Source organism: Amphiura filiformis, chromosome 5 (genome assembly GCF_039555335.1).
Source record: "Amphiura filiformis chromosome 5, Afil_fr2py, whole genome shotgun sequence".
NCBI lineage: Eukaryota > Metazoa > Echinodermata > Ophiuroidea > Amphilepidida > Amphiuridae > Amphiura > Amphiura filiformis.
This window is the reverse complement of record NC_092632.1, coordinates 31,703,779-31,728,089: the sequence shown is the minus strand read 5'-3', so window position 1 is coordinate 31,728,089 and position 24,311 is coordinate 31,703,779. Positions and strand designations below refer to the sequence as shown.

At 35.8% G+C, this 24,311-nt stretch overlaps 1 protein-coding gene across 1 annotated transcript in view; it reads right to left on the bottom strand.

The window, feature by feature from the left end:
- Positions 1 to 914: 914 nt before the first annotated feature.
- LOC140152139 (uncharacterized) overlaps positions 915 to 24,311 on the bottom strand; it is a 71,374-nt gene continuing 47,977 nt past the window's right edge. Inside the window, exons 7-8 of the mRNA XM_072174437.1 lie at positions 11,690 to 11,782; positions 915 to 4,859 (exon numbers count right to left, since the gene is read on the bottom strand). Of these exons, the coding sequence (XP_072030538.1) occupies positions 4,561 to 4,859; positions 11,690 to 11,782 (392 nt within the window). The 3' untranslated portion in view covers positions 915 to 4,560. The remainder of the gene's footprint in view (positions 4,860 to 11,689; positions 11,783 to 24,311) is intronic.

The window sequence follows — 24,311 nt, the reverse complement described above, 5'->3', positions numbered from 1 at the left end:
TGTTTGTGCTACTTCTGATCATATTTCAAAAAATTTTAAGTAGAGTAATTTAAAGCCAGCATAATAGGGCATGTGTTGGTGGTCTTAACACTCAACAAGTTCACATTGAGTAGCCATATGAACCTGAACCCTTATCCTACCAACACCAAATTACTAGCGCTGTATGGTTCCTGACCAGTACATTATCTGACCTTCACTTGTACTCATTTAGTTACTATCATTTTGAAATACACTTGACTTCATAAGCTATTTCACAAGCTGCTGTCTTATCCCATCTGAACAGAACAGACCAACTGATCATATAGCAGACTGCCCTCATAAGTCCAATGAAGGATAGTTCAACTGGCTTACATAATCACTGCTATTGTATTCTATGTTTGTGCACTATAACCAGGGCAATACACCGTACGGTAAGTTTGGCTATGCTTTTTGTCTGAATCGACTAAGAACAAAGTTTGAAGAGTCCCTCTAATACAGAAGATATTGGCAATTATTTTCTTCTGATCAACAGCAAAAGCACTATTTAAGCAGACTCATACCCGGTCATGACATGTTCATACGATATGCTGTATGTGTCACTTATTCATACAATACTATGGTGTGTACATAATATATAGTGTGGTCCTGGCTAGGAAAGCTTAATGCACAATGTCAAAAACAACACACTACATAATTATAGAACTGCATAATTCTTATATGTAATGCGATCAAGCTCAATCATTTGTCCCAAATATTGATTTTGAGATACAGCCAATAGAAATGTTCAACTTTGAATTTCATTGTTCTGAACAACACTAAAATTGCTATATATCTGGAAACAGAAGTGCTATTGTGATGGAGTTTTCATTAAAATAATGTTTTCATAATGGCACATATAATGAACTACTCATTTGGCTTGATCGCATCAAAATTCAGATTTTTATAGTACTGTCCCAACTTACATCATTAGATAGCGATAATCAATCATACTTCAAGCCATAGATATCTTTACTATTGGCAGATCAAAACGTAATAAGGTTGGCAGATCAAAATGCATTGGTGGCAGTATTTCAAACACACAGGTTTCATAACCAGTTTCATAAGCAGTTACTGTCTCACCCTATCTGATCAGAACAGACCTACTGATCATATAATCAGACTGCCCTCATCAGTCCAAAGTAGGATAATTCTAGAATCAACTGGCTAACATAATCACTGCTGATGTATTATGTGTTTGCAACTGGATATGCAAGCATTCACATTTTGGTGATGTGGACTCTTTTACTTATTTCTCAAACCAATAACAGAACACCAAGTTCTGTTAACACTATAATATCATTTACTTGTGAAAACTGTTTCATTTTTGGATGTGACAATTTATAGTGATATTTGTGTAATTGCCACAGTTATGAATACATGTATTAGGTCACAAGTCATAAAATGGCCTTAAAATAGAACAAAAACAAGCAAGGTATGTCAAATTGGTGGAAAAGTACAACTTTATCAAGAACTAACCAAATTCAGCTAGCATACTTGGCAAACAGATATATCTTAATAACAGCAATGTGGATCACCTATCTTGCTACTGATGGGTTCTACTTTTACACCCCTTGTATCATTCTATCCTCCTCCCTTTTCTATCTTGATCTTGAATTTATTTTGCCTGCAACATATGTCTACAGATGTTGTATATCAGCTTGCAATTATGTGTCTAGTTTGGTTCAAGTGCATATCATATTATTTTATATTCAAAGTGAACTTTGATTTCTTATGTTTATGTCAGTTCTATTCCAGTTTCTTCATTTACCACACATTAAGTTCGCATGTCCCGTTCTCTTTTTTCCCTGCACTCAAATTAAGTGCAACATTCACTATAGGTGTTTCAACTAATTTTTGTCCATCATGGAATATTTGTATGCATGCATATATGCAGTTGTTCAAGTAGCAGATACAGCGCTGCAGCAACTTTTACAGAACTGCCCAATCTTTCTCCTGGATAACATTACCAAGTAGACCGTCTTATGCAATGTATGCTCCATGATGACCTCAAATTTTTGACACACCTGTAATACATTCTTTGAGTATTACCTTTTCCGGCTTCTAAGGTCTTCTTTGTAAATTGGTATGACCTTTCTTGAAGAGCATATTGTAAACAGATCTTCAATTACAAAAAACAATTATTCACTCTCAATATTAATTAGTGATGTTTACTCCTACGGCATATTTAGTCAGTGAAAGGTTTCCCTGTGTTGTTCCCACACCCCATACATCCTGTTTGAAGCAACTAATCAACCTTAGCTCCACCCATTCAAGTAGTTACATGTAGAAAATAAGCTTCCGTTTAATTACCTCTTTTATAATTGCTCTACAGAGGAACTTTCGAGAAACCATTTTTTGCTTCATTAGTATGTATAACCTTTGTTTAGTTAAAAATATTCACCACTTTGCAAAGGGTGCTGATGTTGTGGTTTTTATAAGTTTACTTTTTACCGTTTTTACGAGTTTTTCTCCCCTGTTGAGTTGTCCAATACCTTCACTTTCGTAAAAATAGAACTTGTTCAAATGACTGTTCAAGTTTATGCATACAATTACTCCAATGAACCTATTTTGATTGCATACCATGGTGGTCGTACATTCAGCATGAGAAATTACCTGCAAGAGCTGCCTCAAACACAATGTTTGTATGATGTATATAGCATGTAAATAAGGGATAATTTTACTTGAAATTTCGGACCACAGACAATAAAGACAGCATTTCACAATCTTGAAAATCTTGAGGAGGAAACAGATTGTGGTTCTTGTCCTGCAGAACATTTTGAGGCACACCTATACGCCCGACTGCTGAAAGTACACTTTGTATTTCACCTCGAGTTTAGGAGTGATGGAAGTGCATATTTCACTGGTCACAACATCGTGCACACAAAATAAAAAGGCGGTTTGTCGCATGCTTGCAGCAAAATTGCATTTAAAGCACTACCAAACTCAAGGTTAAATGAAGTGTAGAGGCCTAGTGGGCAATGACTGCATTATATGTCAATCTCAACATTGCTGATAAGAAACCAACTTTCAACTAATTTTCAAAGTAGGACCTTCTTGGTTATATTTTCCCCAATTCACAGGCATTGAGTGTACAAGTCCAAATGCATTTTGTGCAAGATTGTTGGTATCATACTTAATTATCTACATTGATTTTGAGGTTACAACGATATAAGTACATGGGTTCTTCAATCTGGTCATGAGTAAATGAAACAAGCTTCAAAAATGTTCAAGCCATGATCCATTTAGGATTCTGATTTTCTGACATGTTAAGCTCTACAACTTCCCTTACATTTGAGTTTTTTGTTTAATGCACTATTCAGGAGATGTCCCATACACAAACCTTGCCAATGTGTGTGTCCTGACTACAGAGTGAAAATAGTCTGGTCATGCTATACAAATGGTGCTTGATCAGCCAATATGATGTCCATATTTTGAAACCTGATTCAATCAGCCAATCAGAACTCTCTCTTCTATATTCATACACTATCATGTGATTACCTTCCTTACTGCAGTGATGTCAATGCATGACCTTTGAATCTTGACCTTCGAACCATGTGATTACCTTCCTTTAATACTGCAGTGATGTCAATGCATGACCTTTTAACTGTTGTTTCACCTCGTTTGGTATGACGTTGGTGCATTAACACGGTTACGCCGCAAACGTAATGGCAAACCGCCATTATGTGCGCATGTATACAATTGGCAGTATTAGGTGAAGACGCATGATTCGATACTGTAACCAGTGAAATATGTACATATGTCACTACCAAACTCTATGTGAAACAAAGTGTAGTTAGCTGGTGAATGTGTATATTGAAGTGGTTTTCAATGCAGTTTCATATACTTAGTAGTATGAGCATGCAAGACGAAAAAAAGTCATTCAGATATCATTCTCTCCGTATGACAACCACATCAAATGCATTCCCTAAGTAACTACAGGTTGTTAACATGTTGTTGATTGTACATTCAGCCATTGCCCACACATGATAACTTTAAACATCACCAAAAATGAATGTATGCTACTATACAGCAGGTATAGATATTGGTATCACTCACTGCATCAAGGGAAGTAAAATTAGTGTGTACAAAGGTAATTGCAAGATATGCGATCCAATCAAGCAAACTGAAAACAATGTCTTGAAGAAGCAATGTTCAGAATTGTGCCGTCATGATAAACAACTTGCAATCAGCTTCAATTTGATGTAAACACAGTCAAACTGTGATCAATATGAAAGTCAAGTTATAGTTGACAACGTTAGGTATTTAAACAATAAAGAACGTAATGATTTGAATGGCAAATTAGCATACAACACAAAAAACAACTTTAACAACATTGTCCTCACTTTGCTTGATAGTAAGTTTTACCGTGGCAACATTTGAAACTTTTGGATCTGTTAAACTTCTGGCATTAAAGCCTGTAAAATTGTAGAAAAGTGGATCAAGAAATGTTGTGGTGTGAAAAGATAGTCTGTATCCATGTGTCCATGGCTGTGTGTGTATTCCTAATTGTTATATATATTGACTACATGTTTAAACAATGTGTTATAGAGTACTCTCTTTTCTGCCACTAAATTCTTCTCCGTTAAGTTTTGATAAAGGCGACGGTCCTACGGGAAACATAAGTACTTTAGCATGCATAAACGACATGTTGGGAATTCCATCTAGTATTCTTTTGGCTTCTCCGCTCAGGCCTGCATCACGTTTATTACGCTGAGTCACCATGGTGGACGTTGTTGAATTCTTCAGAATGTCATCCAATGGCTTGCTGGTGTTCTGGCGTGGTTTATTCAGTGGTGGCAGATTGATTTCCAAACCGAGGATCTCAGGATCTATGGGTGGGGCTGAAAGTAGAGAAATGCATGAAAAAGGAGTTACTTAACTTAATAGAGTTTCCAAACCTGTAATCTTAAAACAAGCAAACAAACAAATAAACACAATTCTAGCCCAATAATTTGGTTCAGAGAAGCATTATCACTTGTATCTGCAAACTAATATTATAACAATTGAGAAAGAACTTTAGTTCTTAATATAAAAGAGTTCACATCAACCAGATTGATTATCATGCACTGCATAAGAGAGCAGGAATGGACAAGAAACTAGACATGGCTTCATTTGAATTGAAAATAGTATGGTTTTTGTACAATCGAACAATAGGATTTGATGCAACATTGTGCAAACAAGTTTTTACATTATTATATTACATATTGTGATCTTTTAATGTTCACCCCCAGACCTTTGCTTGCAAGAAAGTTCATTACCTCTGGTTATGAAATATACATGATTGGTTTACACTGGCTTTCAGACTTTATTTCTACAAATCAGGATGCATGTAACATGTCAAAAGCTAGTTTAAGCCAGTTGTATGTATTTCTTTATATTTTCACCTTGGCGAGTCAATGACGTCAGTACACATTTGATTGGGCGCAACATCAAATCGCAAGGTTTTGCCTAAAGCACTAGTATACTCAAGCACAAGATTAGAGATGCTGCATAGATACGTGCAAGCAAGAGCTGAGCTCACGACTCGCCAAAAGTAAAATTCTGTAGCAAGTTAAGTTTGCTCTTTAACTTTACCTTTACTTTAAGATGTCCTTTTCTGTAATGATTATCTCTATATATGGTACATCATACATGGTATTAAATGATGGATCAATGAGAATGGTAATCACCTTATCCCAACATAGAGCAGTTCTAGTTAATCCATACACCCCCTATGGAAGACATTCACACATAGGTGGTGTAGATTTCAAAGTGGAATCACCCATATAGGCAGCCTTATTTGGGAGGAATATTAAGATCATGTCTTCCATATGGGGTGTTTGGATTTCAACTAGAATAGCCTATTACATCTATTAAATTTGCTATATAATATGACCATAAAATATTTTCCATGATCCATGGGATGCCCCTAAAAGGAAGGATATCTATCAATCATTCTCTATTTCATGCAATGTTTAGCTACAATTCTGCATTGGAATATATGTTGGCAAACATGCATCTAGCAGATTTACCACTGCTAAACCAGCAACGATGCCCTCTACCGACTCTGTTAAGCCAGGACCATGTATGCGTCCTAATATTAAATTCTCAACAATTTGGCAAGCATCACATTCAAATCAAAATAACAATTGTAAGTATAAAGGGATCTATAGAAATATGAGCTATGTGGCTCTCTAAAAAGTAGAACAATACATAGCTACTTCTTTTCATCTTCAGAACCCCAAACCAGTATACCGGGTTTATCTTTAAAAGATGAAAGCACCACTTGACATATATAGCCACATTTCTCAGTATTGTTTTGCACCCTTGTTATACATATGCATAGATTTTTTTCATTTTCAAACATTTCTTGTTTATAAATGCTGTTACTTCTTTCTTTGCCAATTTATCCTTTGCTATTTGGTCCACAGTCTTTATGCTGTCAGGTTTGAGTTTAGGGTTGGGGTTACAGAAAGGGCTGGGGCAGGGGGAGTTGACAATTTTTTTGCAGGTAAGTACCAGTTTTAAACATTTGTTGTGATTTGAGTGCTGAGCAGAGTGATTCAAAATTATATCCTGGACAAAAACTTTGAAATTTGATGCTATTTTGGCTCATTATAATACAGGTGAATTTTGGCCATATGACTGTTTGTTTCCTATGTTTCAGACACAGCCTGGCCCATGGGCTAGGGTGTAAGGCTGTGTCAAGGTTCAGGGCAATATTTAAGGTAGGTTTAATAGTCAAAATGACACATGGACAAAATGGGCAGGACAAAAAGGCAATAGAGAACTTTTAATATGGACTTGATGATGGCATAATGGCCAACTGATGAACTATATGAAGGACTGACTTGATGAATGCTGATGAAACCAGGAAAAGTCAGCTATCAGTCTAATCTGGAAAACATGACCACTGTATGCAAACATATGGTTGTTGCCAAGAGCCAGTTGATGTTGCAATCATTGATACAGCATGCTGCAACAGCAAATTTTGTGTATTCCGTCTTCCATATCACCAATATCGGATAGCATTTGTAACTGGACTCTTGTTATAATTTCAAACAATGTCCGTCAGGTTTTGCATCTGAATCTTGATTGTAGAGGTTGTCAGTATGACATCATTTCAGCCATTTTATGGGTAAACCAATATAATTACCTTCAAGTGAAAATCATGTGATAACCAAGAAGATTGCATGGATTTGCACCCATGCCAATCAAGGGACATACAACCATATTGATTTACCCACAAGATGGTGAAAGGCTAACAGCCTCTATACTGAATGAGCGATACCAAAATAATGCCTGAATAGAGATGGTTACCTAAGTTGTTTTGAAGTAATTATACATAACTACACTCATGATGATGCATGATGTAACATTTATGATAATCAAGAATGATGCAGCATTTTTCATCTTTTCCTTTGAAAACCAGTTGGATACTACTGACAAGGACATCAAACACCACATAATAAAGACAGAACAACAGTACAGACATAATATTATGCATAAATAATTTGAATTGACCACACCCAAGTAATGATAAGGAATCATCCAATAGTATGCTTCATCAGAAGTTATGAAGTTGTCATTTTCTATTTCTACTCCAAAATGAGTGGAATGATTGGCATGACAGCTGAAGATCACCAGCAAGTATTGAAAATGTTCATCCCATGAAAACTGTCCGGAGTATTGTACCTTACCTTTGCGGCGGCGTTTAAACCACCCTCCTATAACATTACATTAGGTTCCAAGCAGAGAGAAAGAAACACAACAACACATAAAAAACTAAGGCATATGCAGTGCAATGTTTTGTGGTTAGAGTGCACACAATCAAGCAATTCATTTGGTACAACATCACATCAAATCAATATTAATTCTTGCAGATATGACTTGAAACACTTGGTCCACACAAGATGTGAAATCACAGCATTAAAGAGAAACAAGGAGACAGGCGTTAGATATCTACACTTCAGTCACATCACTAACTTGTGTTATTTTAGTCACATAAAGAAGATTATTGCAACACAAAGATCACACTTTGCCTTGACCTGATCACAGAAATCACAATGTATGGTACTGGTACTTAGAGATGATGGATGAAAAAGCATGTTAAGGCAAAGCTTATTTCCCTAGAATTTTGACAGTCGCTAAATTTGCAATTTCATGTATAATCAAGTAATTCCCCAACTCACCACACTATTTAGTAATTTAACACACCTGTGGGTTAGCAGTTGGTTATTTGTGCAAAACAGAATGACAGATAGGGTGTATTATATTGATAGAAGTAGAGAATTTGTTGCAGACAGCGTCTACCTTTGAAACATTTGGACTATCACTGTGTCTTATCTGCTTTGTTTTAGACCTAAAAAGAACAGACTCTGCCATGTTTGTATGTCGCTACTGGAGAGCAAAATATTGTACCTTCGGATTATTTCAAGCATCAATTTAAACTGTGCGCTTGTAAGATGTAAACTATCATTTGATATCAGGCTTTTGCCGATAAATGCTGTTAGTACACTTTTTTAGTCTCCATGAGTGACAAACCAATATGGTAGGATTGTCATAGCATTACAAACAGGCAATCCTGAGTCCATTCTGTTTGGGTCTTTTCTCTTTGTGCTTGTATCAAATCAGCAAACAGATAACTCCACACTTCAGCTATGGTACCTTCATTCTTGTCCAACACTAAAGGTTTGAAGACTTCAGGTATCTTTGGACTTTCCTTATCTGAGGCATCACAATTTAGGGCTTCATGTGATGGTGCAATCTTGTGAACTTCAACACCTGTATCCAGCACAGGAGGAGAACGGGAGGCTGCTGGTAATTGCAAAGTCTTGTCTAATTGTGTCAATTTGTCAGAGGTCTGCAAACTGTCTTTGTCATAAATCTGTGAACTATCTTTCTTAAGCATATTGACAGCTTTGGTCATCTGAAGTTGAGACACCATGTCATTTTCAGATGGTTTGAGGCAGTCAGGTGTCTTTGGATCCTTTGATTCTAGCATAGGAAGATCACCTGTCACCTCAAATTGTGAGGCCCAATTCATTATTGATGGTTCAAGGATGTCAGAAGTCTGAAGACCTTTTTCAAGGACAGTAGAGTTTTCAGTCACCTCAAATTGTGACATCTCGTCTATTTTTGAAGGTGTTAGTGTCTGAGGACCTTTCTCTAGTTCTGTGAGAGGTCTATTCACAATCTCATTTACTACTGATTTGGGGATGCCAGATGTCTTCAAATTCTTTTTTTCTACCAATTGTGATGTGCTGTTCCCCACTAAGGGTCCAATGTTCACAGGTTTTGAAACATTCAGGTTCCCTTTTCCAGATACAATAGAACTTTTAGGCATCATCTGATTTTGACCAGTATCATGCAATGCTGATGAAGGTAAAAGTATGTCAGAAGTCTGAGACCTTAAATCTGAGGGACATATAGGAAGACCTGTGTCTGACTTGTTTGTCTGTTCAGCAATTCCTACTGTGGGTCCATGAATGTCTGATGTCTTGAGTCCTTCCCCTCCTGTGCGAGTAACAGAGTTGGTTTTGTCTGATGTAACAGGGCTAGGCAATTGACATTCTCCAATTTCTTCATCTGGCTGTGCTTGGATGGATTTAGGGAAAATGGACCAACCTCTTGAGAATACACCTGAAGAGTTGAAATAATTTGATAGTTTTGTGTAACTACATGCAATGATACATTTGAATAGATTACAATAGGGTGGCATTGTGAATGATACACCATTTATTTAACTTCACACAGTTAAACAACATTTATACATGCATTACAAAATCCCCTGAAGATGCAAGCACCAAATGTGAATCATGCAAGCACAACAAAATGCCTCTAAAAATCAAAACATGTATTCAGATGAGAGAATATCCCACATGCTAATTATGCAGAAACATAGCCAAACACATTCCAACTTTACTTCTGAAACACCAACCATGCCTTGTGTTTCTGGATATCAAACCTCACACTACTTCTCACACCAAGGATCAATCTTAATATCATACAAATAACTATTTATTGTTGAACTCTGCCATGGGAGATGATACTAACTGGGGAATAAAGGTGTTGACTACAAAACAAATAGGACAATTATATACTGTCTCCCTGTGGCATACATTGACTTAACACAGAAATGAGAAACCAACTTCTGAATTGGGTTAAAGTAGTCAATAAATATTTAAAGTATAAATTACCTTATTAAATTGCATGTCTTGCTATCAATTTTCCACTTATCTTAAAACATTCAGCTTTGTAAATTTTCCTAATATTCGCTCTCTTGGTATAATTTTTGGCATTATTACATCTGTTATTATGTGGTGCTGAAGCCGTTGGTTGTTTGCAGAAAATCTCTAATTTAAAAAAAAAACCTGTTTCGACAATTTCATTATCAACCTATACAAATCTATTTTTGCATTTCCGTATATAATCTTTACACATGTAAACCGAGAAGAGTTGTGATGAAGACACCTTACTGTAAGAAATACAGCTGCAAGAAATACAATCAAAAGTAATTGTTTTCTGTATATTCTTTTCGCTTTGATTAACGCGTCAAACTTTTTGTTTATATGTTAGTAAAAATAACATAAAAATGCATTTTTGTCAAACAAAAGATTAGATGCATCATTGGAATCAGAATACTGTAGAATAGAAAATCATGCGGTATTTGTTTAAGAGTTTTAGTTCAGTATGTAAATATAAAGTAGTTCTTTGTGAAGATTCAGTGATGCATATAAAAAAATATCTGCAGCTTACCGGGAATCGCACTAGGGCCTTATGACGAGTAAGACCTTGAAGTATACCACCTGACAACCAGGGCTTGGACTCTTCCATTGCAATGCAGGGTAAAAAAATAACTGGTAATTTACTAAGTTGTGGTCATTTCTAATATTGCAACTCAAAACACTTTCATGGTGTGAATTTGTTTAAACCTAGCCCCTCTCAATTCCATACATTTTCAATAAATATGTGAATTATTTGTATCACTTTTACAAACTTTAAAGCTTTTTCATGATTTTTACTGCAAATTTCGATGCTCAGTTTGTTAAAATTATTTTAATAGAAATTATACCAGCATTTAATTTTACAAAATACTTTCTGTGTTTTATATATTTTTTTAATATGTGAATTAACTTTGCCTGAAGTTTGATGTAACCTACTCTTAATTCAAGGTGTAAACGAACAAAACAAAATGTAAAATAACATAACGAACAAACATAAATCAATATTTCATTATTTATTAATTTATACTACTACGGCACAAATGCATCAAAATAAGTCAAATGCACATTCACATGCTCTCTAATATAAATTTTCTTTAAACAGGCAAAGTATCAAAATACACAATAATATAAAGTAAAATTTGCAGGCTGCTGATTTTTATTATTCTTTATTATCAAGATAGCAAAATAATTTTCATAAAATTTGACTGCCAAGTTACAATTTTAGTTTTTGATGATCTCACAGGGTATATAACCAACCAAGAAACCTATATCTGCAGCACAGGTCAAAACATGCTCAGCATTCAAGGAAAATATGATATAGGAATGGTGCAACCAAAGTGCATGCACAACCAACACTTACTACCACCAAATGGTAATTGCATCAGTACACAATCACATGCTCAAAGACTGACAGACAGACTGACAGACAGACAGAGAGATAGACTACTATCTAGTCAACCTGTTACCTGATCTAGACTTTGATTTGGATGAAGTGCCTGGGCCCGAGGAGGAGCCACTTTTGCCCTCCTTGGTAAAGAAGTCCAAGTTGAGACTGTTGGCTGCAAATAAGGGGAATGGTCCACACAAAAGAATATACATAATATGTGAGTGAAGGAAGCGTGCAAGCTGATGATTAACATGGTTTAGGCATAAGAGTTAGGAGGCTATTAATAATGAATTTTTTTATTCTTTAACAAATGGAATCAATATTATACACTTTAATTACAGAAAAATATGGTAATCAAGTTAATGAAAGTTGATTAAAACCTGAAATTATTGGCTGTTTACTTTTTATGATATATAATAAAGAATTTTGGGGTCTTAAAAACTTCTTCAGGACAGGGGGCATATATATTGATTCCGAATTCCCACTAGCAAATCCAACTTTTTTTAAGATGCCTTTGTTACAATATCAAGCTCTATGACTGCCATCTGTAGTAACTTCAAGAAAGGAGCAGCAGCAGCAATGTAGTTACCAGTCTAATGAAAGCTGTGTGGCAGCTTACAAACTGCAACTAAGGTATGGAGGAATTCTCAATAAATATAATATTTGGGTGATCCACATAATACTAGTAGCCTATTTAAACAGAATGCGAAATATTCTCAAATTATATAGTTATTGGCTGGATGTTCCAATTGCAACTTTCCATTATCATGTCTTCCTGGCAAACAAAGAAATTACCTTTAAAATACTTTTTTTTTTTAATTTCTACATTTCATCTCAAACTACGTTAATATTTATACCATCAAATCTGATACTACTCCAAAGCTTATCATGTCTTCTACGGTCAAAAATTGTTTTCGTCAATATCACGGTTGTTAATCAAATAAGGATAATTTAATTCATGTCCAAAGAACCCTCATGCCTTGAAATTGGTGCAGCTGCTCACAAATGTGACTAAACATAAATATAAATAAAATTGTTCATTCAGGTGGCATCCATCCAAACTTCCATAGTACATCAAAATGTCTTTTTAACATTCATATGATCCCATCACCTTACACTTCTTGTGACCAGCACACCCTATACATGCAATGCAATATGAACAACTACTGTGACTCACTCTCTGCAGAACCTTATGGAACAAAAAATAAATGTGCTCAATATTCCTTTTCTCAGTAACCATTAAAAACAAATACAAATGTTATACATGTTCCATTTCTTTGCTATTTTCGCTGTGGCCAAATTTAGAAAGAGATAGTTACAGTCGTTAATACAATACCTGAATTGCCTATCTGGACACATGTACCTGTAACACAAATGGCAATGGATATGAACTAATAAACTTAACAATCATCATCTTCTAGGAAAATAAGACAAAAATGTCATGTTTGGCCCAAAGAATGGCTCAGTTTGAATCTTCGCTAATTTTCATGATTTATTCCATTAAACAGCAATCAAGCAAATCCAAGTTCACAATACCAAGCTGTCAATCAAATTCAAAATGTATCCAATTAAATTAAGCTTCTAGGCCAGTGCCTAAGGCATAATATTTTCCATAAGATGTTTTGCACATCTAAGCACTTCAATGAGTACTGTCAAGCAAGTCTGGAACCTAAAAATAGGAGCTTCAAAAATGATTGATATGCAATGCAATAGACTTAAATGGAGCCATTGTATATTTATAGGTGGCTCGTGCATTAGATACGCATCAACATCTCAGTATGTGTGCATTATTTTGTACAATTTCACTCCCAACAAGTGATATGTATTTATTGGCCTATTTCATACACAAAAAAAATATTACATGATTTCTGCTATTTTTATCACAAAATTGTCACTGAAAGTTTTGGTAAATACAAGAAACATGAACACGTCTGAAAGCACTGCGCATAGTACGCAGAGTGACAGCCCATGTTTACACACAATCAATGCATCGTTCGCATTTTTTTAATGTTTGCTCTGATTGGTATTTTTGCCATCTAAGAGTGTATGAATTATATGGTTTATATATATGAAATTTTGAAGACTCACAAGACCCTTGTTGTCTTGTCAATCACATTAAACCGGTGTGAGAAAATGCTTAAAACTTCACCAATTGTACCCAATTTATAGCCCAACTATCTTGGTCTCCTCCATGTAAAGATCTGACACTTGTTAGTCCAATCTAACATTTCTGATTAAAAGTCATGCCATCTAATCACTAATAAACGACAAGAAATACATACGAAAACAATTCCGAGGCGTTTCTTTTGAAACAAAACACTTTCCAGTTAAAATTTTGCATCGGTTATTTGCAACAACACTTATCAGTTACCGCTGCATAGCTTGAGGGTAACAGAAAAGACTACTTGACTTTGCATGTTATTGAAACCATATTCCAGGCGTGTAACACTTTGCCACTAAGGAGTTGTGCGTTATTATTACCTATAGCATCAAAATCCAAGTCTGGCAATATCATACAAAACAAGGTGTAAGGCAGCGGTGAACAAAATGGCAATAATGATAGAACATCCATGGTTTATTTAATACCGTCAAAGAAGGGATATAATATATGAAATATAGACAACAACAAACTGCATAGAGAAGATGTTATTTTTTGACACTAGGCTCACAATATGGGCAAGACTGTTACAATAACATTTTACACAAACGTTTCAAAATACTTTGAATAATAAAAAACGTTGGACGTATGTTGTTTTGCAACTTGGGTTTGGTTATGTTTAACAATCATTACTAGTCACATTCCTTATTCCCACTAACTATATGTTTGAATGAATTAAGAAATCATGGTGAAGATGGAATAGAAGAAGAGATGTACTTCTATTCCTGATATTCTAACATGACTTCACAGATTGAGAACTGATCAATTTACATGGGCACATTTTGTAACATAACCTTGAGATGGTTACTTGTAGAAGTAACTGGTCAGTGCCATACTTCTATCGTATTTTTAATTAGAATCCCAAAAGAGTTTACAAATTAGTATTATTAGTGTGTGAATCTGGCCAAATTTACCTCCCAATAAGTGATAACTGCTCTAATTTCTTGTCAAATAAGTCAGCTAGTTATTGAAGACAGAAGCCAAGCACCTCTTATATCCCAGTATGCTGAACTACTTTTGGAATGCCATTAGTGCACCTCCTGCTTTTTTCTGCAAGGGTCAAACCTGGGGCTAATTTGCATAATAATTGACATCTATAAAGGAGAACATTGCCATCAATCTGTCTTGAAATATGGGAGGACAATCGGCCTGAATTGTCAGAAGTGGATGAAAAGAACAAAAAAATGTGTCATTTTGTCACATCCCACCTACCCCCACCCCCGCATTGATGCCCATGAGAAAGAACAACCTGCATTGCTTCAAATGTTTGTGCATATTCATTGAAGCTGACAAGACCACTTGGTGGCTGAAAGAAGCCATTTGGATACGCCGAAAAGGAAAAGACACTCTAAACAAGGACGAGGGGGCCTACTCACTCAACAACATCTTTGGCCAACTCATCACGCCCTCTATATCGGTTCCTGTTGCCTATAAAAGGAAGCAGTCAGATGTGATGAGTTGCCAGTCTGAAGAAACCCTAGTGGTGTAGTGGTGAAACATCACTAAAAATGTGAGTTTAACATCTTCATTTTTCTTGGATTTGCATATTAAAACGAACAATGTTAACAGTTAGATCTAAAAATCCAAATGAACTTGTTCATAAACATAATCATTGTGTTTGGCAAACTGCATTTCACACAAGATACAAACAAGCACTTTATGGTGCCTTTATGAGACATGCCTTGGTTCATCATCTTCCCCCTGCATGATTGAAATACAAACATGATAGTCTGTTTTCTTTCTTTTTTTCAGAAGCATTATTGACTGCCTCCTACTGTACAGTATAATACATTACTCAGAATATTTAAAGGCAACCCTCGAATTAACCCACGGCACCGACGGCATATTGCCGTGGGTGCCCACCCCCACTGCCGTAATGCCCTCAAAATATGTCCTTTACCGACGACAGTCACTTGTCGTGCCCTCTAATGAAGTTGCCGTGTTGCTCTAGCCCTGCCCCTTCATTATAAATCATTAACAAGTACTGGTTAAAACCAAAATAAATTGTGGAAAATTAAATCGAAAATCTTGAACACGATCGCTATTTTGAGCATCGTAACCCAGCTATCAATCACAGTATACACAATAGTTTGTTGTGAATTAATATTCATTACCCCTACGTAAGCTTACATATTCAGCCAATCACATCGGCTTTTATACATTATCTGGCTGCTAGAAATCAGACTTCATTTTTTCGACCAATCAGAAACGCTGTTAGTAACTAAGCTAAGCTTCCTCGTGTGACGTTGTGAACAAAATCTGAGCGCTGGGCAAATCAATTGATCTCTCGATTACCAAACATTGAGTTCCCATTGCAAACCGATGGCGATACCCTTCCGGTATCGTCTTATCTTGTATATGTGAGCTCATCTCTAGATATGTTTGAACGAAATAGTTTTTATCCCAGCGAATTTGATCAATATTATTACCAAAGTTACAGCTGTTTCATCGCTGTTTCGAGTCAGTTTTGCAGCTCAGAACTAAGGATCGCAAAATTTAAGTGAATTAAACTGTTGATTTTTGATTGCTTTGTATTATTTAAGTAGGTTTTTTTGAGCAATCAGGTTAGTTTTAGTGTAAAGTTGAGAGTCAAATTTTACTTTGGTGTCGAATTCAGCTGACAGCAATGCATCTATTCGATTTTGAAAAATTGCCTTGGTGCCCTTCTCAAATTTTCAACAGTTGCCGTGATGCCCTTTTGAAATATTACAAATTGCCGTGCTGCCTTGCCTTTTCAGTAAAAATCCAAGGCAATTATCAACTTGCCCTAAAAAAGTTGCCGTGCCCCTTCAGATCCTTAATTCGAGAGCTGTTTAAAGGATCAGAATTATTTATTAGCATTTTTCAAAACCAGCATTAACATTGTAAATCAGGAGAGTGTAATTTGTAGTCCAATGAAACTGAAAAACACTTTGGTCAGCATCATGAGAACAGAAAAGAAATAGTGATAAAGAAAATTCATAATTTGTCAATTTCTGATCCTTTAAATATTTTGAGTAGGGTACGTTAATATCGTTTTCCATCAATATATTTCAAACCTCCTACCTTATTATCTATGTGCCAGTATTATATAGCCTAGACTCATGAAAGGTGCAACCTATACATCATGACAAATACTTGGTGTCTTTGTTGAGCTGCTCAACAAAGACTCTCAAAAAGGTCACTTTTAGGTAAATGTCAAAAACACACTGGCAATGCTGCAATCATCTTTTGTGTTGCATAAACCCAGGGCAGTTTTCTCAATTTAAACTAAGAACTTGTTGCCAAGTATCCAAGCCTATCGTAAGTCTCTCAATCTCTTACCATTGGATTTGATGACTTACAATGCAATGCTGAAGATGTAGGGGTGACATGTCTGCTAAGCATTGTAGGTAATATGGTTGACTTTCAGTTGGAAATTGTCTGCCGCAAAGAACATTTCTATAGGTTAAAATTTGGTCAGTAATGTTGCATTTCGAGGGTTGACAACCAGAAAGCTGTAAGGCTTTCTGGCTCTCAACCCTCAATTTGTATTATGAGAATACTGGGGTATGTGATCATCAGATTCAAAAATACATATAGAAGAAACATTTCTATATTCAATTCTAGTGTGAACTTATGATCACACACCATAGGATTCTCATAATACAACATTGAAATTGACTATACTTTACCCACAAACCCTATGGGGATAACCTTCACGGATGACAATGTCCAACTAATAGATGCCCACAATACACCATTTACCCACAATGCTCAGGAGACACGCTACCCCTCTAGCAAAGTCTGAAATTCGAAATCTGCTTTATGGTGCATAGGTTTTCATACAATTATATACATAGCATACCAGGTTGAGTTTTTATTTACAAATTCTAAGGGATCAACCAAATAAACTAAAGAAAAGTATATCCTAGTACTTCACTATAACTGTAAAGTGGAAATTTTTATGCAATTATTATTTTGCGATTTACCAATTTTGACCTGTTGTCCTTGCTTTTAAATTTGCCATTCTTAATTTCCTTACATTGACCAATACACAAAAGAAATATTATGCCTTGTTATTTTCGCAGTAGCAACTTGCAAGGCAAAAAGCACAAAAATTTCCATTACTACAGTTTACAACATAACAACACTGTTCTACTACTACCAGGGGTACAAAGACTTACATACAAAAATCAACTTTGGAAAAGAGGTCAGATGTAGTACTGTAGTAAAAACATACGTGCTAATCAGAACAATTATGGAGACATTGATATTCATTCAAAGAAATGAACCAACCAACCTGAAGAGATGGCTTTTTCTTGGACTTCCTAGATATTCCAAATTTTGTCCTCTTGTTTTCTGGTGAGAAAACAATGAAAATGGTAATTTTCCCCTCTTCCTCTATCAACATCCATTGATTCTCTATGTTTGTTGTATGTGGTGGTAAATATACAGTGACCATGATGCACTAGGCCAGTGGCGTATACAAAATATAGGGAGTTGAGGGGCTTTTAGATTCTGTTAAGCTTATTTCCAGACTAGACTCGGTTGTATTTGGTTCACTTGCCCGTATCATCAGAAAATGCCTATATTGACCAAGTCTGTGATGAGAAGAGTAATGAGCAAGGTAGTACCCCTACCACAAATTTGGCAAACGCCACTCTTGGTCTTCATGGTCTTAGCCTTTGGTTAGTAGATTGGCTAGTCAGTGACTGTGAATCATCAGTGACTGTGGTGCAAGTGCAAAGTAATTCCCTGTTCAGAATTTCCCAAACTTGTAAATTGCATTAGTAGCAGACCCTTGCTAAGCATGGTAGCAAAAATTGCCTACGATTTTAGCCATCCATGTTGGTTCCACAGACACAGTATCATCATAATTACTGTTCCAAAAGCCAGGTTCTTCATTATTTATTGCAGTTAGTATGGTGTAAGGATTAATTGTCAACATGATTACCATTTTAATTGGGATCAATGGATGTTATTGTATGAAAGAGGTTGACATACCAATTTTCAAAGTTTTCCATTCTATGAAGGCCTGTCAGATTGTATAATTTGGAACATCAACTTATAAAACCTTCTAGCACCCTACTACCACTATCAATATGAGACAGCACATATAGTGACATACCCAAAGTTTACTGACAAAACTACCAGTTTTTCCATTGGGATATTCCAGTTGAAATCCATCACCCCCTATGGAAGACATGACCTTCCACAAAGGGAGTATGAATTTCAAATGGGGTTACCTGAATGGATGACTCCATTTGAAATCTACATCCCCTGTGTAAGAGATTAAGGTCATGTCTTCCATAGGGGGTATATGGATTTCAACTGGAATAGCTCATTTCACAAATCAGCATATCCAGGTATTATATGTACCATCCCTTATCAATAATTGCCACCACCATCATTATCATGCACCGCCACCACCATTATTTAACACCACTACACTGGTAATCCTCATTATTATCAATACTATCAACATCACTAGGTCGATTTCCGCATCTTATGCATCTTGGCTCCCACCACCACCATTTACTTCACCGCCACCATCATGAAATAAACACCACAGTTAGTACATAGCTTTATGGTTACACCTTATGAAGAAACAACAAACAGACAAACAATTAGTTACATATGTGTGCGTGTGTAACATTTCCAACCTGCTCCTGAAATAAGAAATTCCAAGTGAACTCAACGGCTTGAAAATGGAACCTAACTTCTTGGCATCAGAGTATTTATTCACTGGATGCAATTTACCTTGGTGCCGTAACTGCATTTAATACCTCCAGGATGATGATCTGAAACTTTTGCCCAGTATGATAAGTAAGTTTACAGCAACTGAACTACATGTTTATAACCACCATAAGGTTCTGTCATACAAACCATTGCAGTCACTGAGCGAGAGATAAATTACTGGGAGATTAAACTTAGTTCACCTCAGGTTTGGTAATGAGGTAGGTGCATATTATTTTGCCGACTGCAGTTTCAAATCGTGCGCATAAAGTTAATTGTGCAGAGCATGAAGTGCAGTTTGTTGGCATTCTTGCAGCATTGACGTCACTACCAAACTTGAGGTGAATCAAAGTATAAAACTGATGGAATGCTGAGTCGTTGTATTATATATATGTCCTTCCATGGTGGGCTTGAGTTCACACCTATATTTATTTACCAGTGAGATATCGAAATTTCAATTTTTGAGGACAAGCACTGAACCATAGAATTGAATACAAGAACCACAGACTCATAAAGATTATTCACCAACAGCCAAAGTCCCTAAGCTTTGAATTCTTGCATATTTATAAGGGCTGACCGTTCATGTCTAACAAATCATGCCAGTGTCGCATGCCTTCACATTTTTGCGAAAGTGTTACATGTCTTTGTGTTCGGCATGAAAATATGCAGTATGTGTGTAGCAGTTTTGTCTCTTGCACTTCGTAGAACGATTGGCCCTCGCTAACAGGCGATGCTGGGACTTAACCTGTTGGTGAATAGTCAGTATTAGTCTATGACTAGAACACTCTACCAGCATGCTGTGCAGAATTAGATATTATATAAAGAAGTGCAATTTTTGGCTACAAGCCTAAAACTGATTGAAAACTTAAGTTATAGTGCCCTCAATGGCTACTATCCATATACTTATTACTATCCATCTAAGTACACATAAACCCTGGGAATATCTCATTAATTTACTGCCACCATAATTACATGTTTTAGAAGGCAGCAACAAAACCGATCAACTTAAATTTAAGCAGTTATATTATAACTACACACTGAAGGTGTATATTATAAATATATGCCTTCATTAGATGGATATCAGCATAAAAATGCCTGCAGGACAACACTCACTTGCAAGTCACTCTATGCTGCATAAAGAAAAAGCCATTATGGTTTTAGTAAACAAGATATATTTGAGTACATCATGATCATATTATGTCTTGGAGGTCTTTATTTTATCACGCAGCAGGTGCGTATGCCTAAATATTAAAGGGGCATGCAATGATTTGTTGCCGTGGAGTCACAATTTTTCAACTTTCCATGTTTCATTTTCCAATGTTGTAATTTCCTTATAAGTTATATAAAACTAGAAACTAAAGCTGAAATCAGTGTATGTTGAGACTCAGTGACTATCAAATGATTTGAGCAAGCAAGTGAGGAGTTGCCAGGAAAAAAATACAACCAAAGGCACTGACGCAATTGCCTTGGTTACTTAGTGCATTTGTCTAGTTGTCTCCTCCCCCTCAAAACAAGTGTTAATTCTGACAAATTCTTTAGCATGGGATTGCTTTGGCCCCCTAGCAGATTTGCCTGGATGCACTAAAAATGAACTCTTCAAAACCGCTTAATCCAAAACATTCAATATTATTATTTATTATTCAATAAATAATCCAAAACAGGCATTACGGAATAAAGCAAAATTTGCACTTAAGGTTGATGAGGTTCACAGGCCGTTTTATGGGAAAAGTGTAAACTGCTTAGTCGTAAAGGCCTACATTTGTTATGTAATCAATTCTGGGAGCAATGCGGAATTTAAGTTAATTTTCACAGTAAATTATCTGCATGTGCCTTTAACTTACAAGTGCTCCATGTACATGATCGATCGGAGCTGAACAACCTGATGAGTACCAGCTATTCAAAGTACTATCAGCTGCAGTAATGCAACACTGCAGGCCTTCTGATTTAATAGATTGTGCATGGCAGGGAGACTAACAACAACAGCTTATTTAAAAACACAAGTGCCAAATATTTTCTTGAATTTGAAGATGAAAACGCTCTTCTCCATCTCTGGAAGGTGATGTATGATTGGAATTTATTGCATAGGACATGAAGTTGAGTTGAGACACATTGAATACAGAAGGGTAAAAGTCACACAGAATTAAGTCATAAAAGATGCATATAAATCACTCAAGAGCGACTGACTGATAATTATTATCTGCACGTCTGCCAGCGGTTTTGCAGATAACAGGGATAAAAGATATGCTGCTTTATTTTTTTCCATAGGTTAGCTGATTTAAGATATATGCAACTCAGTCCAACCATACCTGGGATTGCTAATACAGCATAAATTAACATAAGATCTACCAAATTTATCACTAAAATATATGTTGCTGCCATAAAAGAAATTACTCATCAAAGAATTTGCTTTTTTACGAGAATTATTCAGGCTAGAATTTTGAATTACAGATTGGTTAATGCTTTATTTTTGCCAAATACTGTTCCTGAGAAGACCAGTATATTTGACAACAAAAAAAACACACTGGAAGATACTGTCTCAATTACTGACTGATTTTTACACATCTTTAAAAATATCAATATGCACACATATCCTTCTTTACATTGAGACTCTCATGTTTTTCAACCATTTAGTCAATTGACTCAGACAACACCTGTACAGCTGAGACACAATGTGAGCCAAAACACTACACTGTGTATCCGTGGTCCTTCTTTTCACAGACAATGTACTGCTCTCATGCAAATTGAAGTCAAACTTGTTAATAAATATCCCTATTTTTGTGTTTCCAAGGACTACAAATCTAAACCCCTTTCCAATGATGCTTATGATATAAAACAGCTACAGATGAGTAACATTTAAAGTTTTTTTAAGCTTTCAAAACACTCATTAATATTAATATAGATGATACTTACTAAACCTAGAACAATTCTCAGCTTGATTCTCATCTTTCTCGATTTGCACAGTTTCCCCTGTGGTTTGTGGCCTCAGTACTTGTTCAACATTATGTTTTGATGATTTGACAACAACAACAACAATAACAAAACAAAAAAAAACCTGGAAGATAGTTTCTCAATTACTGACTGAATTTTACACATCACATCTTTAAAACTATCAATATGTATATGCATCCTTCTTTACATTTAGACTCTCATGTTTTTCAACCATTTAGTCAATTGACAGTAAATTGACTCAGACAACACCTGTCAGCTGAGACACAATGTGAGCCAAAACACTATACTGTGTATCCATGGTCCTTGTTTTTACAGACAAGGCTTTGCAAGGAGTTTTCATAAAATTGACTACTCTCGTGCAAAATTCAAAATTGTAAAGAAATGTGCCTATTTTTGTGTTTTCAAGGACTCCAATATTTCTTAGGACATAAAATAGCTACAAAGGATAAGTACAATTTAAGCTCTCAAAACACTTGTTTCTATAAATGACACCTACTAAACCTGGAATCATTCTCAAAATTTCTTCATTTGTAGGTTTCCCCCTGTGGTTAGCCCAAATACTTGGTCAACATGCAGGTTTGATAATTGAGAAATGCTGTATTATTCATATCAAATTTACCTCTTTTCACTTTCCAAGTGTAGACTCGCCCTATTTTAAACACATTTTTTATGCTGTTTTTGATCTAACAATACTGTCCATGAACAGTGAATGTCCACTTTTCTCCCATTTAGATTGAAATGGAAGTCACATTTTAGTCCTTTCAAAATGTCTTTTCAACATGAAACTCACAATAAGCAGCAAGATTGCTTTGTATGTACACATACATATGCCTGTACATAATTTTGTTCACACTCGCATTCTTCAAATCTCTTTTCACATCTTCGTTCATACAGTTGCTCACTTCCCCATGTCTTTCTTAGCTCAGGATGTAGCATGTATTTGCTTGGATAAATATGTACAAATGAAACTTCCTTGCAGCCATTTCCAAGTTACTGCTCAGCCTCAGCCAGCATCCGGATTCCCTTCTATCTGCCTAGTTCAATCTAAATGATTACTTGAGAAAATCCCAGGCTACTTGATGTAAACTCACTATCTAATGAAGTTTGCATCCCAGGACCCAGCAGGCCAAACTCTTTAATCAGTATGAGCAGGCCAAATACAGAGGCTACATGTTGTGGAGGGGATAATAATCTGCCACATTTTTTGGCTTATTGTAAAACAATGAATTCCACCAGGAGCATTGTCAAATGAATGATGCCAAGACTGGAATTACTGCAAGGGTTTTGTCTAGTTTTTAATAAAGTGGTTAGTAGCTATGAGCATTACTTTACCATGTCTGTACTTGTTAGAGTGAGTGCAACCAACGTGAACAGCATACTGTGCATAAGATGAGTTATCTCCCAATAACCTGATGACTTCATATCACATTTATTGAAAATGGTGTCTGCTACTATTTCACCACATTTTATTCTCCCTTCTAAGGAGATAGACGAGCTTCTTTTTCTTTTTTTTAATTATATAAGTGTAAAAAATCAGGCTGGTATTATCCCAAATATGAATTAAGAAAGTGTTTGAAATGATTTCTTTTCCTACTATAGAAACATGCTACCAATTATCAAGTCAAGCCTTTATGGACTGGAACACAGCCTGGATTTCTCAACATCGAACAATCATTGTACATGATCAAAAAAATTCATTTACTATTAACAAATCAAGGACATGATAACAAATAATCGAACTTATTTCTCATGTTTAATATGATGAAGAGAAATAATCAAGCTTATTCTCACGGTTCATATGATGCAGAGCCTTGATAAAGATAATTGATCCTACATTCACCATTCATCCATGTTTGTTACATGTATTTCATCAACATTTATGGTATAGGCATGTTGG